The sequence below is a fragment of the Salvelinus namaycush genome, chromosome 6 (assembly GCF_016432855.1).
Source record: "Salvelinus namaycush isolate Seneca chromosome 6, SaNama_1.0, whole genome shotgun sequence".
In the NCBI taxonomy this organism is placed as follows: Eukaryota; Metazoa; Chordata; class Actinopteri; order Salmoniformes; family Salmonidae; genus Salvelinus; species Salvelinus namaycush.
The window spans coordinates 37,325,543-37,339,086 of NC_052312.1; the positions used below are offsets into that span (position 1 = coordinate 37,325,543).

Sequence of the window (13,544 nt, forward strand, 5' to 3'; positions counted from 1 at the left end):
CCTCCTCAGTTGTGATGAAAGAAAAACGAAATTTAGGGAGAAGGCCAAAACAAAGACAGTAAATACAGTATCACAGTTTGTAAATGGAGACACCCCCCCCGCCCTCGAGTGTCATGGGTGTAATTCACACACACAACTGATTGTTTAAAGGGGATTAGCCATATATGGATGATTATATGGATAAATATGGATACATGATATATGGATAATTATATGGCTGTTTTGGCCTATATCTCCATAGGCCTTAAAATCAACCCGGAAGTGGCGGTGACTCCGCCTAGTGGCCTTCATTAGCAAAATCGGGCTATTGTGGTTCTCCACAACCAATGGGGGAATCAGGCTTCATGTGATCCGGACTAAAGCGGATTAGACCAGAATCTTTGTTTTCGGTCATCCAGGTTCAAACTGAGAGAAGCAGTCTCTCCTAATATTTCTGAATGATTTATGCGCGCAAAGATATCTACTTCGTCCTGCAGAATGATTATGATAATTCTGCACGTTTTTTATTAGAAATACATCCACATTTGACCAAGATAGCGTCAGAGCATTTTGGTTTGCGTTGACACTACTACCACAAGCTAAATAACATTGTTATTTAGATATATTTGCGACACTGTCGGATATTTTTTGAAAATTGGAAACAAGCAATGGAAAGAAGCCGTACAGAAAATTACAAAGGTGCGTGACTATTGAAATAATGATTTTCTTTCACCACCTGGGCAGTGTTTGGCCTACGTTTCTTATACACATCTGTTTGCGATCATTGCTTTATATACAACGTGTATATAGTGGAACTTTCCGAGTTTCCTCGTGCCGACCTGAATGCAGCATTATAGAGTTGAGTGTAATGAATCTGCATTCTGGTGCCATCCTCGTGAACGTTTATCCTGCTGCTCATATTTAGTTTAGGCTATGTGCAATTTTTAAAGGCAAAAATTAAGATTACGTGTCCCATATGTTCACTAAACACAGAGGCTCACTACTAATTCATATTCTCAAATTACAGTATAAGCATGGGGTGGCTAAATAAATAATGTGGCATTGTTTTTGTCTTGAAGGGCCAGTAGAGGGCTCCCTTACACTAATGTTGGCCAGTCAGTCCTATGACGTAATGTCTTTGAAACAGCAAATACCCAATGAGCTGGTAGATCTTAGTAGTGTTTTTAATGTGTAAGTATAATTATTAGTATAATTAGTATAATTATTTCTCTCTCACAGATCCCCTTCTATCAATTTCTTATTTACGGCTTTTGGCCCCACCCCTGCAACTTCTGTCAGCTGCTATGTGGCAAGTTGTGCAGAAAGGACTTGTCATGCATTATGGGATGCTGGAGGAGTTTGTCACCTCGGTGACAGAGATGGTTCCAGAGCTGCTGAGTTACCGGCAGAGGGCCCAACTCATCCTGGGACTGAGAGCCAGGGTTAGCATGTGTGTGGATGTGTGTGCATGGGTTTCTGCAGATGGATTTGTTTAGTGACTGAAATGTAGTTTATTTTTGTACATTTAGCTATTGCTAACAACCATATTAGTTCCCTCCAATCTGTCGAACAGAGGTTGATAGTTGAACCAGTAAACCAGTAGCGCACTGGTGATAGCGTATCAAGAGCGCAGATGATAGCGTTTAAAAACTTTTTTTTGTGACCATAGCTGGTTCTGGAGTTGTGTCGTGGTGATCACCAAGTCGACCCTGAGACCATCCAGCCCCACCTGGACAGAATCAAAGCTTCCATTACTACACCCAGGGACCACTGTGTGGGTGATTTACTATGCACATTAACCCACAGGCAGCTGGTGGCACCTTAATTGGGGAGAACGGGCTCATAGTAATGTCTGAAATGGCATAAATTGAATGGTATCAAACACATGGTTACCATGTGTTATTTCATTCACTCTATTCCAGCAATTATTATGAGCCGTTCTCCCCTCAGCAGCCTCCTGTGCATAAAATACATTTAATCAATAGGAAGAAATACACACATAGTTTGGGTAATTCATCTCCCGCGGTGTGTGTGCATGTTACAGGTGACTGATGCACAAGTAGAAAATTCCGGGGCCAATTTCTTGGAGCTGGTCCAAACTCTGCTACAAGACCCAGGTGTGAAAGAGCACTTCTTCCTGGTGAGATGATGACACTCTCCCTCATTTCCTCTCCCTCTCTCTCTCTCTCTCCCTCCCCCCTCTCACTCACGGTTCCATTTTTTTCTATGTCTTCTAACTCCCCCAGGAGGTGTTCCCAGTACAGTACGGCCAGAAGTATGACACAGCACTGGAGATTCTCCTGTGGGAGTTCCTCTCCAGACTGGAGGAGCTGCTGCCTGTACCAGACTTTGCACAGGTGCTACCATTGAACTCAACATTTTATTTCACATACGCACCTTGACTATCGCCTTCAGTTAGCCTTCAGAATACAGCATGTATTGTATTAAAATTTAACCTACCACTGCTAATGACCTACCACTGCTAATGACTAAGGGCTCTTTCTCAGATGGTGTCATGGCTTGATGGAGCCCCCTCAGTTCTGGATGAGTGTTTGCAATCAGCGACTCCGCCAGAGCAGATGAAGGCTTTAATTGAACATCACAGAAATCTTGGACACGTTGACGTAAAAGGTAAGGCTGGCTTAGTAGATAATTATGACTAATGAGTAATGATCTTTGCTACTGTATCACTTTGCTTTGATTGTTAGAATTATACATGTATTATTTGACTGTAACTAAACGGGTGAGAAGTCGCAGTGATTTACTAAGCCTCATTCTCTATTTCTCTCAGACATTTGCTCTTTACCTATGGACGACTGCATCCTCTCCTCTCTGTCTCTCCCTCCAGTCACAAAACTGGGGACTACTGCTGACAAACATACTCAAAAACACCTGCAAGAGGCCACACCAATCTCAAACCATCCAAATAAAGAAGAGATTATTGAGATTCCCATTGACCAATCAAATCTGGAGACTGGCAAGAGGAGGATATCTGAGAGAACAAGACAGAAGCGAAATGAACAGAGGGACAGAATTGAAACAGATGAGATTGTGGAGGAGGGAACATCATTTTCAGCAAATGAGAGTAGGAGAGGGCAGACTCTGCCCTCGAAGAGGAAAATGAGCGACAGTTCGGAGGTTCCCCGGAAACGACAAGCAGATTCACCTCTGTTTCAGTAAGAACTGATATTGAAGTAGCTCATATTGGTGTGTCTCCCAGCATGCCTTTGATGTCATTCCATTTTTCCATTCCCCCTTGGGGAGGGAATTTTAAATCTGCTTTATGTACATTGCTGTGTTCCTCTTTTACAGGGATTCTCCAGTGAATATCGAATCTTCTAGTGACTCTCCTCTCATCTCGATATGGGGAGAATACACAGGTGTGGAATCTCTGTTCATTCTGAATGAAATGTGAAATACAGTACATGGTAAAAGAAAATGCATAACAGTTTTACTTACCCTTTTGTGTCCAGAACCCCAAGGTGCTGCCTATCCCATGACGATTGACACCAAAGTCCCTTGGTCGGATGATGAGACTCTAAACCTCATAGACATTTGGGGAAAAGACTCTGTGCAGCGAGTTCTGAAAGGCTGTGTCAAAAATCGCCACGTGTTCACTCTCATTTCCAAAAACATGTCTGAGAGAGGCTACATGAGAACTGTAGAGCAGTGTCAGACCAGGATCAAACGATTGAAGAACAGTTTTCGTCAGTCTCTCCAGCAGAAGTGAGTACATTACAGAAGAACATTATATATTTATAATTTATAATTATTATATATTTTTGTTTGTTATGGACAATATCCCTGGAATGTGCTTGTCTATATTCTCACACTGAAACCATTCCCTATATACAGAGTGGAGTGTAAATTTTATGACCAGCTAGAGCGAATACTTGGGAATGTGTCCCCCTTAACGGTTCCTGAGGTCACCTATGATGTTGAAGAGGTGACAGATGACCAGCTAGAAGACACTGATGATTGGGAGTTCCCTGGCCATTCTGGTCTAGAAGAGATGGGTATGGTCCGATTGTGCCTTTCTTGGTAAATCACATAATATTGGCTCTTGGGAAAGGGACTAATGTGTGTTTGCATGCAGCATGTTGCCCTCCACTTTACAAAGCGGTCATACTGCTTGAATATTAATACAGCTGATTTTACATTTGGAATGTGCAATGTGATTAATCTAAATCAATCAAGTGATTAATAATCAGTGATCACTGCTCTTGTGTTTGTCTCTATTTCCACTCAAGGAACCAGAAGTGTTCCCTGGACAGACTTGGAGACCCTCACCCTAATCAACATATGGGGAGATGACAAAATGCAGAGGGAATTGAGGGGTATGCATAGAAATGGGCACATTTTTGCTGTGATATCCCAAAAGATGTCTGCCCAGGGCTTTATCCGGACTGCAGAGCAGTGCCAGACGAGGGTTAAAAGACTGAAACGGAGTTTCCGACAGTGCTACGAGAACAAGTATGTCAGTTATAGTTTAACAATCATTTTCTTTGTGCATTGGGAGTCCCACAGGGATCTATGCTCGGGCCTTTACATTCTTGGTTGATATCCTGTGATGCCTTACATTTTGTCTATTTGAGCCAGAAAAATGATTTGTTTTGAAAATGTGCTTTGTTGTCTTTCCCCAAACGCAGCATGAAAGGCAGAGAGCAAGTAGAATGCAAATTCTATGACCTACTGGAGAGAATACTGGGGAATGAGCTTCCCTCATACGTGGAGGTGTCAGAAAACTGTCTTGACATGGAGTCTAGAGAAGCATGGTCAGCAGACAACGAGTGCTCTGTTTACTCTTCCCAGGAGAGAGGTATGGTCACATTCTCTCTACTGGTTAACCAGTTCCTCTTTCACTACTAAACTATAATAAGATCAACTTGAAGGACTGGGAAGAAACTCAACCTAGCATATCTGACTCATTCTTTGATATCTGTGATACGAAGTCAGCAAGGTTTTAGGGATAAGGGTGAGTGGATGGTTTGGGATTGGGCCAATCTTTCTCACACACTCTTTCCCTTTGACTCTGATCCATCCAGAGGCTGTAGTGGGCGTGCCAGAGGACAGGAAGAAAATCCCCTGGGTGGACGGCGAGACGGTGATCCTCCTGGAGCTCTGGGGAGACGACACTGTGCAGCAGAACCTGAAGCGCTGTCCTCACAATGGTCACATATACTCAGAGATTTCGGAAAAGCTCAACATCCGTGGTTATCACAGAACTGCAGAGCAGTGCCACACCAGGATAAAGCGATTGAAAGCCAGCTATCGGCAGTGCCAGGAAACCATCAGGTAGTCATTGCATTTCAGCTTCTATTATTGATACATTTGTCATGTTGCTAATGTGAATTGGATTACAGATTTGATTCTAATTTTGCAATCTCTCTCTACCTGTGCTCTTCCTAGTTCATCTGGATCTGAGCAGGTTGATTTTAAGTTTTACAATATTTTAGATCAAATACTTGAGAGGCAGCCTCCCTCTACCAGCACAGTGGTGACAGACTTGACCATTGACATATCAGAGGAATCAAACAGTGACTCACTTCAAGGTAAGAGTTCAGCTCATTTCAAACTATGCAAACTTTCTATTGACACCCAGCATGGCTATGTCAGATTGAACCCTGTTTGTTATGTATTTAACTACTGGTTCTACTGTAGTTGCCGTCCCCTCAACACAAGTTCCTTTGCCAAGTCTAAACAGGGACACTTTCATGTTATTGGGCTGTTTTGTATTTAGAGTCTACAGAAGCGGACAACTACACCACTTATGAGAGGATCACACCAGGCTCGTGGTCGGATCCTGAGACCCTGGCCCTCATTGACATCTGGGGGGAGGACGAGGTTCAGAGGGTGCTGAGAGACTTTGTCCACAACGGCCCCATCTACATGGACATATCAGAAAAGATGCATGACCAAGGGTACTCCAAGACCCCAGAGCAGTGTCGTTGGAAAGTCAAGTCCATGAGGAACATCTTCCGTCAGTGCTACGACAGGAAAAAGTATGTGTGTACAAAACGGGTTTAAATTGGGCCCTTTATGTTGATTTTCATTTGCAGAAACATACAAATAAGTGTATAATCTAACCCATAGCTACAATTCTGCATCTCAATTTTTTAAATGGCTTCCTTTCCTATCTGCTGTTCTCAGATGTGGAAGAAAGGGACTGGAATACAAGTTCTACAATCAGTTGGAGCGAATACTTGGGCATGAAGCGGCCTCCATTGATGAGTATGATGAAAGAGACGATCAAACAGTAGACCAGGACACAGGTACGGTGGTAATACAGACAGTTATCTGTTAACACTGAAGACACTGGATGTTTCCAATGTATATGTCTCCCGGAGCAGGTGCTGATGGGATGAGACACACCCCATGGTCAGAGCCAGAGACGCTGGCCCTCATTGAGCTGTGGGGGAACGAGGAGGTCCAGGCGAGCCTCCGAGGTTGCGTCCGCAACGGGCACATTTTCGCCGACATAGCAGAGAAGCTGGCCACCATGGGGCACTTCAAAACGGCTGACCAGTGCCACTCGAGGATTAAGCGGCTGAGGAAAACCTACCGACGGTGTCTCAACAGCAGGGCGTAAGTGGAAAAAACAGATTATTTGTGGGTAAGGCGAGTCATGGTGCCTAAATTGGGACCTGTTACAAATTAACCCTTCACCTCCCATTGTTCTCCACCTCCCTCTACCTCTGGTCGTACCTACAGAAACGGAGGGGAGCCCTTACTCTTCAGATACTACAGGTTCCTGGAGCCGGTGCTAGGCAACGACACGCTCTCCCTCAATGCAGAGATTGTTGATTTGTGTGATGACTTCAATCCAAATCCCACTGAGGAACCAGATCAGGAAATGGGTATGGTGCCTCCTCATTATCCTTACCCTCGAAGTCTAATGTTATTAGGGCCCTGTGTTTTTCCTGTGTCAGTGCCAACAGTTGTTTATCTTGGTCAGGTAAAATCAGGACCCTAGTCATAATCAATCTTCAAAAATGTACTTAGTAGCCCCCTAAAGCCTCCCAAAAACATATTTTTTTGAAGGCCAGGGCTCAGTCAGTTACGCTGTGGCGGAGTCCAGCAGAAAGATGCCCTGGTCCGATCGGGAGACCCAGGCTCTGCTGGAGGTCTGGGGTGAGGACCATGTGCAGCACTCCCTCCGCGGCTGCTTGAAGAACAGACACGTGTTTGAATACATCTCACGGAGGATGACGGCCCAGGGGTTCATCAGGACGGCTGAGCAGTGCCACACCCGCATCAAACGACTCAAGGCCAGCTTCCACCATGACAAGTGAATGCAAAGGATTTATAACTACCATTTCATGTCTAGTTATTTACTTTATAAATTACACCACATCATCGGATATAAATTGATGCAATATCTTTAAGTCAACAAATCAATGCTTTACTTAATTTCATCACATTAGTAAACAATGTAATTGCAGTTTTGTTTTTATCACTCTTATTGTTACATAGTACATGTGGTCAGAGGATATGATGATTCAACTGAAATTAAATTGTCTAATCTTCCCTTTCCTCAGAAGGGAATGTAAGTTCTACGACCAGATGGAGGAGATTTTCTCAAGGGAGCTCAACGTTGACAGTTTGGCTGAAGATTCGTTAGACAATGAGGAAGCTGCTGTCTGGGAGTCTACACTTGAAGTTGACCAAAGGAAAGGTAAAGCAAAGCCGTACCATAACTTTAAATGTTCTATGAGTTGTCTTATTTCAACTAACCCCCTTCCCATTGTAAACAATGTGTTCATTGGGTGTCTTTGTCTTCAGCTAGCCGTCCTTTAACTGACGGCTCCAAGTTCCCCTGGAGCGACAGTGAGACCCAGGTCCTCCTCAGTATCTGGGGGAGTGACGAGGTCCAGGAGGATCTGAAGGGCTGCACCAAAAACAGACACATTTTCACTGAGATCTCTCAGGCCATGGCCAACGAGGGCTACCTGAGGACAGCCGAACAGTGCCAGTCTAGAGTGAAGCGGCTAAAGGCCAACTTCCGCCAGTTCTGCGAGAGCAAACAGTAAGCCATGGGGGAAAAGATATGGATTTGAAATTGATACCCACTATTTATAATTTGAATTGATTACGAAGACTCCAGACTGATGGAACAGTTGTGTGTTCATGGCCAGAGGTTTGCCATGCTCATGTTAGATAAGCAAAGCTCATTAACTAACCAGATATGAGGAATAAGCATTGCATCAACAACCAAATGTTATGTTCTATTTTCCCAGGATTGGAGGGGAAAAAGTGGAGTGCAAATTCTACGATCAGTTTGTGCAAATATTCGGGAACAAGTATCTATCCTGTGACTCTCTGGCTGAGGAATCAAACGGCGCCACAGACATGGGAGAGGTCCCAGGTGGCCAAGTCCAAGAAACAGGTAAAGAAACAATCTCCTAATCTCTGTACATTAAATACTGTTTTTACGTTATACTATCAACGTTGGGCCTTTGTTTACTTTTTTTTTTTCAGTCTCTCCAGAATCAGAGAGCTGTCCATCACCGTGGGAACTAGATCTCCCCTGGAGCATTGAGGAGACTGAAGCCCTCCTTGACATGTGGGGCAGTGACAGAATCCAAGAGGTCCTGAGGGGAAACACTGAACTGGAACACATTTATACAGAGATCTCTCAAATGATGGCTGACCAGGGCTTCATGAAAACAGCAGAGCAGTGCCAGACGAGGGCAACACAACTGAACCTGAGTATTATTCCAATCTGACCACGAGGAAGCATTAGTGTAATCTGAAGACAGTTTTGTAGAGCCACAGGAAAGATGCAATGACTCAACAATGACTTCTGGAAAAGAGGTGTATAAACAATTACAATGACCTGTGTCTCCTGTCTCCTGCGTTGTTTTCGGAGAGGTACTGTATTCTATCAAAGATGCAGTGTTGCTATGTTGGATATTGCTGAAGAGACTCAACATCCATCCCACTTTTTCTTTGTCGGAAAACAGACACGTATTTAAAACTTCTTGAGCCTAGGGGGGCGCCATTTCGACTTTGTATAAATTGGTTCCCAAATTAAACTGCCTCGTACTCAATTCTTGCTCGTACAATATGCATATTATTATTACTATTGGATAGAAAACACTCTCTAGTTTCTAAAACCGTTTGAATTATTTCTCTGAGTGAAACAGAACTCATTCTGCAGCACATTTCCTGTCAGGGAGTGAGATTTCAGAAATCGAGGTCCCTGTTCTAGGGTCAGTTTATAAGTCCCCATGTAAGCTATGGGGCTACATGCACTGCATACGCCTTCCTCTAGATGTCAGTAAGCGCTGAGAATTTGAATGGAGTCGATTGCACAATCTGGGACCTTATATAAGACCGTGGAACGGAAGTACCGTCCTTTTCAACGGTGCGCCTGGCGCAAGAAGACATCACAATGGCGTCCTGCAAACGCTTTCGTTTTAGTAGTTCTATATCTCCGGTCATGTTTTTATTCGTTATAGGTGTTAAAGACATCATAAGGTAGTTAATTTAAACCGACTTATAGCAGTTTATAGCAGTTTATTGCGATTTTCTGGGATTTCTTTGTCATGCGCTTTCACGAGTTGGACACGCCTCCAGTGGGTGGCTATCGTTAGCTGCTATTTCGACAGGACAAGAGGACATCTTTCAACCCAAAGACGATTGTTCTGGAGAAAGGACACCTTGCCCAAGATTCTGATGGAAGCTCAGCTAATAGTAAGCAGTCTTTATGCTGTTAATTCGTACTTATGTTGACAAATGTCAAATAATATTTCCGCCATGAATTATGGTGCGGTCTCGCTTTGGCGCACGCTGTATTGCGCAGTAACGTTAATTTTAAAAATCTAACACAGCGATTGCATTAAGAACTAATTTATCTTTCATTTGCTGTCCAACTTGTATTTTTTAGTCAAGTTTATGAATAGTTTTCGATTAGAATAGGTGCCTCTCCAAGATGGCGCCGGACTGATTGCTTGAATTTTTGGCCACTAATCACATTGTATAACCACGATTTGTGCCGCTAAATATGCAAATTTTCGAACAAACTCTATATGCATTGTGTAATATGATGTTATAGGACTGTCATCTGAAGAATTCTGAGAAGGTTAGTGAAAAAATTAATATATTTTGGTGGTTTATACGTTATCGCTATTTTTGCCTTGAATCAATGCTGTTGTGATGTATGCTATTGTGGTAAGCTAATATAACGCTATATTGTGTTTTCGCTGTAAAACACTTAGAAAATCTGAAATATTGTCTGGATTCACAAGATCTGTGTCTTTCAATTGCTGTACGCTGTGTATTTTTAAGAAATGTTTTATGATGAGTAATTAGGTAATACACGTTGCTCTCTGTAGTTATTCTAGTCGCTTTGGTGAGAGTTGTGATGGTGGCTGCAATGGTAAACTATGATTTATACCTGAAATATGCACATTTTTCTAACAAAACATATGCTATACAATAAATATGTTATCAGACTGTCATCTGAAGTTGTTTCTTGGTTAGTGGCTATTTATATCTTTATTTGGTCGAATTTGTGATAGCTACTGATGGAGTAAAAAAATGGTGGAGTAAGAAAGTGGTGTCTTTTGCTAACGTGGTTAGCTAATAGATTTACATATTGTGTCTTCCCTGTAAAACATTTTAAAAATCAGAAATGATGGCTGGATTCACAAGATGTGTATCTTTCATCTGGTGTCTTGGACTTGTGATTTAATGATATTTAGATGCTAGTATTTACTTGTGACGCTATGCTAGGCTATGCTAGTCAGCTTTTTTGATGGCGGGGATCCCGGATCCGGGTTTGGGAGGTGTTAGAGGTTAACCTTTGTATCGGTGCTTAAATATAAGTGTAATGGACAGAATGTTTTTTGTCATGTATTTCACTGTAAGTGCACGTGTTGTGACATAAGGACCTATTCACTGAACTTAACGAAGCAACATATTTTAAAGGGATTGGATTGAGTGAATCCTCTAACAAGAATTGGTCAAAACCACATGACATTCTGAACATCTAGATTTTTTTCGTTATTATTTGCCAAACAAAAGGCTCTATATTTGTATATTTTATGTAAATTTGTGTTTTAGTAAACTCTGTGCTTTTAGGCATTTTTTCCAGTGAGTCACATTAGATTAAATTCCTTTTTGTGGGGTTTGATTTGCTGTTAGGCTACTGTATCATTTCTGTTACTGTGGTATATCTTTCTCTTAATGTGTTTTAACATCTATCTAGGTTCACTGAAACACTGAGGTTTCTGTTGTTACCAGCTCTAACCACTGGGGAGAGATTGAGACCAAATCCTATTTTATCCTCAACAGATTGTCTGTAGCAGAGCCTCACAGTAAGAAGCCACTTGAATTCTAGAAGCACAGGCACCTACTTTTTGCTTACTCATATGTTATTTTTAGATACCATGGTGAGATAGCCTTTGAAACAAATTCATTGATGGTGTTATCTGTTCCTCGGAACATCATTTGCATAGAGAGGAGACTTTGCATAGCCAGCACATGCTTCAGTGCTCTGGTAGTGTTTATAGCCTTGTGAGTTTAACACTTCATGACTGAGAGCTGTCCTTCATGACAACAGAACCCACAACAACCATGACTTCTATCACCATCTTCATCTGGACACTTGCCCTCTGCTTTCAAGGTAATATAATTTACAGAAAATTACCCTAACAATATAAAGTCATTATTTTATGCAGTACTGGACAAATGAATGAACAATTACATTCTAAATATACATAGCATCTCTGTTTCAGAGTCCAGAGGCCAGGTCACAGTGACCCAGACTCCTGCAGTGAAAGCTGTTTCAGTGGGTCACTCAGTCAGTCTCAGCTGTAAGACCAGCAGTGCTGTATACAGTAACAGCAATGGACACTTTTTGAGCTGGTATCAACAGAAACCTGGAGGAGCTCCTAAACTCCTAATATACTGGTCTAAAACCCTTCAGTCTGGGACGCCATCTAGATTCAGTGGCAGTGGATCTGGGAGTGACTTCACTCTGACCATCAGTGGAGTCCAGGCTGAAGATGCAGGAGATTACTACTGTCAGAGTTGGCACTACCTCAACAGTGTCTGGGTGTTCACACAGTGATACAGAGCCGTACAAAAACCTCCCTCAGTCAGACTGCACAGTGACTGTACTGCTACAACTGGGACCTACTGCAGGTGCTGAGGGGGAAGAGACAGTGACATGGAACACTGATCAGTAGAGGAGGTCAACTTTGAAAATGGTTAGAAAGTATCAAACAAATCACTCATCATCATCGTCATCATCATCATCATGGTTGTTACTTGTTATATTGGTCATGAACTGAAAGTGTATATACAAGTTATCTTTAGTTTGTCGTGGTAATTTCCTGTATTACTCAATAGAGAGAGAGAGAGAGCCAACCACACACAAGTCAGAGTTATATTATAATGTCCATCTTTAATAATATATATGTATGAGCTTCACCAAAGCCCTTTTTGACTCTCAGATCAATTCAGTGTCTACAAATGAATTCTCTGAGAGTGCTTACAAAACAATTCTTAGTTTCATTTATAGCCAAGATACACCCCTCTCAACTTACAAAGAATCCTTTACCCGAAAGAGGAGTATCCCATAGCTATAAATCATCGTTCAGTTTGGTCTCTCAAAACAAGGTTTCAATCTCATTCTTGGTACTTCACTGTCTACCAAAACATTACCTCATCCAATGGCATATATCAATTGTCAAGTCTAGATACTCCCATCCAATAATACAACCCCTCCTGGATAAGCTCAGAAAAGACAGTGAGCCTCTTAGGTCATTACTAGGTCAAGTTAAGGGCAACCTCAGAAGGGACATACAATGGTTACAAACACTGCCATACTCCTTCCCCTCATGAGAAAAGTAGGGAGTGACTGGCGTACAGACATTGTATGAGATAACTAACTGGTTCCCCATTAATAACGCCATCCCTTCACATCACATGGTTTAACAGCTACATTGACATATGAAGACAAGCCTGACCTCTCCCCTCTCTGGGCCCCAAGTTATTTTCCCTATCTCAGAAGGGAAAATGCACTTCCAACCCTATAGTCCAAAGGGCACCATTCTAATGACAAGTATCTCACAAGCATATGATGAAAATAACATCTATCTATGTTACCTAGCTAAATCTGATTCTGCCACGACAAGTTTTGGAAGACAATACCAGTCCATATGCAGAGTAAGATGTACAGAAGAAAAAAGAAAAGTATCAGCCCCCCAAACCAATTCCCTACATGCACTTCACCACCAGTTCTTGATGTGATCATCTAGCATGTATTAAAACCTTTTCATGAGCTGTTAGATCTGTGAATGAGACATGATGCTGGGCTCAAACATGACACATTTATGTAGAGACATACACTACACACTATTATCATAAAGTATAATATCTGTTTTATCTGTCATTAATTACATGGTGGTATATCTGTAATGTCTCCTGCCCTGAATCCACCATCAATGTTAAAAACCAGTCCACTCCCTCACATCTGACCCAGTCCAGGGAACAGTGAAACAGGTCAACTGCAAGACTGGTAGCTGTGGGATTGAAACAGATTTGCATAGACAGGG

The 13,544-nt window shown here is 42.3% G+C and overlaps 1 protein-coding gene across 1 annotated transcript; it reads left to right on the top strand.

Moving 5' to 3' along the window:
- Positions 1-399: 399 nt before the first annotated feature.
- Positions 400-9,042, top strand: LOC120049958. The gene is made up of 23 exons (XM_038996490.1): positions 400-678; positions 1,219-1,421; positions 1,649-1,753; positions 2,024-2,119; positions 2,226-2,336; positions 2,487-2,610; positions 2,771-3,155; positions 3,292-3,359; positions 3,453-3,705; positions 3,835-3,995; positions 4,230-4,452; positions 4,629-4,798; positions 5,025-5,274; positions 5,389-5,531; positions 5,720-5,981; positions 6,130-6,251; positions 6,330-6,564; positions 6,691-6,836; positions 7,021-7,267; positions 7,518-7,654; positions 7,762-8,005; positions 8,217-8,365; positions 8,458-9,042. Exons 1-23 carry the CDS (start codon positions 648-650, stop codon positions 8,703-8,705), a joined length of 4,113 nt encoding a protein of 1,370 aa, XP_038852418.1. The 5' UTR covers positions 400-647; the 3' UTR covers positions 8,706-9,042.
- The last annotated feature ends 4,502 nt before the right edge of the window (positions 9,043-13,544 follow it).